The sequence below is a fragment of the Myodes glareolus genome, chromosome 7 (genome assembly GCF_982192425.1).
Source record: "Myodes glareolus chromosome 7, mMyoGla1.1, whole genome shotgun sequence".
Lineage (NCBI taxonomy): Eukaryota > Metazoa > Chordata > Mammalia > Rodentia > Cricetidae > Myodes > Myodes glareolus.
In genome coordinates this window covers 49201707-49203854 of record NC_142032.1, presented here as the reverse complement: position 1 = coordinate 49203854, position 2148 = coordinate 49201707, and the positions used below count along the sequence as shown (strand labels likewise).

Sequence of the window (2148 nt, the reverse complement as noted above, 5' to 3'; positions counted from 1 at the left end):
ATGTTCAGAGATAAATAGCAGACAACTTATGATAGAATCAGAATTCTCTGCTACATATGACTGTGGATGTACATCACTTTGAGTTGCATCTGTTGGTTGAATTTGCCCTCATTATCCCCCAGTTTTCCCACCATTTGAACATTCCTTGAGATGTGATATGATTTAGCAGTTATACTCATCTTTAACCTCTGCTTATAACTGTATAAATGCGTAGATGAGCAAGTAATAAGAACCATGAGCTAGTGCAGAAACAGGATGCAAATCAAATAGGGGTCATAAGTTAATTCTTAGCAATTGTCATTTAAAGAGGGCTAGTTTCGTTCTTCAGAATCCTAGCTGCTTGGTTTTACTTTCACTGAAAGTTACAAGTATTTTGAACACATGTGAAACTATTTAACAATTCAGTTAACTTGAATTGAAGCTTAAATTTAATTTAACTTAAGTCTAACTTTAGGCCTACTTCGAAATTATTTAGTCTGAGTTAAAGTTTCATGACATTACTGAGACAAGATTACAACTAAATATCATATCAGTATGCATGAATTGTTCACTTTCTTGTGCTTATTAATTTATAGAAATTGTAACAAGTAACATTGGTGAGAGGTTATTGTGAGAACACAATTAAAGTATCTACAGCAATTTTGAGAGGTAAGCATATGGAAGTGTCAGCTTTTACAGTAGTTAGCAGAAATGAGCTGTCAAATACATTTATCCACACTAATTATTTTTCAACCAATTTAATTGTCTATACATTTATTTACAAATTTATAAATTGTTAAAATTATGTAGATGATTCTGATACTGTAAAATTATGTATGCAATTGTTATATTCAATTTGGGTTTCAAGTTTGCACATAATTTTGGAAAATATTGAGATAAAGGTTACAGCTACAATGGCTGAGTACATACTGTCTTCATACCTTCTGTTTCTGTTTCTTTATTGTGTTGCCCCCTCTTTTTCTTCATTGCTGAGGAGATTGGACAACATGATGGAGAACAGGACTGAAGTGACACACTTCCTTCTGCTGGGACTCACTGATGATACAAACCTACAGCTTCCCCTCTTTATCACCTTCCTATTAATCTACACTATCACCCTGGTGGGGAACCTTGGGATGATCCTGTTGATTCTCATGGACTCTCGGCTCCACACTCCCATGTACATTTTTCTATGTAACCTTTCTCTGACTGACTTTTGTTGCTCTTCATCAGTCACTCCAAAAGTCATGGTTGGTTTCCTTAAAGGAGACAAGGCCATTTCCTATAATGACTGTGCTACTCAGATGTTCTTTTTTGCAGCCTTTATTACTGTGGAAAATTACCTTTTGGCATCAATGGCCTATGATCGTTATGCAGCAGTATGTAAGCCCCTACACTATGCTACCACCATGACTACAAGTGTCTGCACAAGGTTGATCATTGGTTCTTATGTCATTGGTTTTCTGAATGCCTCCATCCACATTGGAGACACATTCTGGCTCTCTTTCTGTGAGTCTAATGTGGTCCATCACTTTTTCTGTGATATACCAGCAGTCATGGTTCTCTCTTGCTCTGACAGACAGGTCAGTGAGCTTGTTCTTGTTTATATAGTGAGCTTCCACATATTTTTTGCCTTCATAGTTATTTGGATATCCTACACATTCATTTTTATCACCATCCTGAAGATGCATTCCACTGTAGGACATCACAAGGCTATGTCCACCTGTGCCTCCCATTTCACTGCAGTCTCCATTTTCTATGGAACTGGTATTTTTATGTATGTACAGCCCAGTTCCAGTCACTCCATGGACACTGACAAAATTGCCTCTGTGTTCTACACCATGGTCATCCCCATGCTGAATCCTCTGGTCTACAGTCTGAGGAACAAAGAGGTCAAGAGTGCATTCAAAAAGATTTTTCTGGAGGCAAAATTTTTGCGACTTTGATTTCTCGTTTCAGGTATTCATAATACTTGGATACATTCTTTTTAAATATTATTTATTTATTGAGTTATATTTAAAATCCGCATTTCCTGCAAGTTCCAGGAATTATTCATTGTTTTATAAAAAACAAACAAATAAATAAAATAGGAAAAGTTATGGCCTGAAACACACACCTGAATGAGAATGTCTAAACTATGTCAAGGTTTGTTTACATAAGCCTTCAGCC

At 36.2% G+C, this 2148-nt stretch overlaps 1 protein-coding gene across 1 annotated transcript; it reads left to right on the top strand.

The window, feature by feature from the left end:
- Positions 1–986: 986 nt before the first annotated feature.
- On the top strand, positions 987–1925 carry LOC148121381 (olfactory receptor 5B3-like). The gene has a single exon (XM_087907602.1). It carries the CDS (start codon positions 987–989, stop codon positions 1923–1925), a length of 939 nt encoding a protein of 312 aa, XP_087763728.1.
- The last annotated feature ends 223 nt before the right edge of the window (positions 1926–2148 follow it).

What these genes read in the sequence shown, in the direction of transcription:
- LOC148121381 (XM_087907602.1), top strand. Translation starts at nt 987, where the DNA reads ATGATGGAGAACAGGACTGAAGTGACACACTTCCTTCTGCTGGGACTC.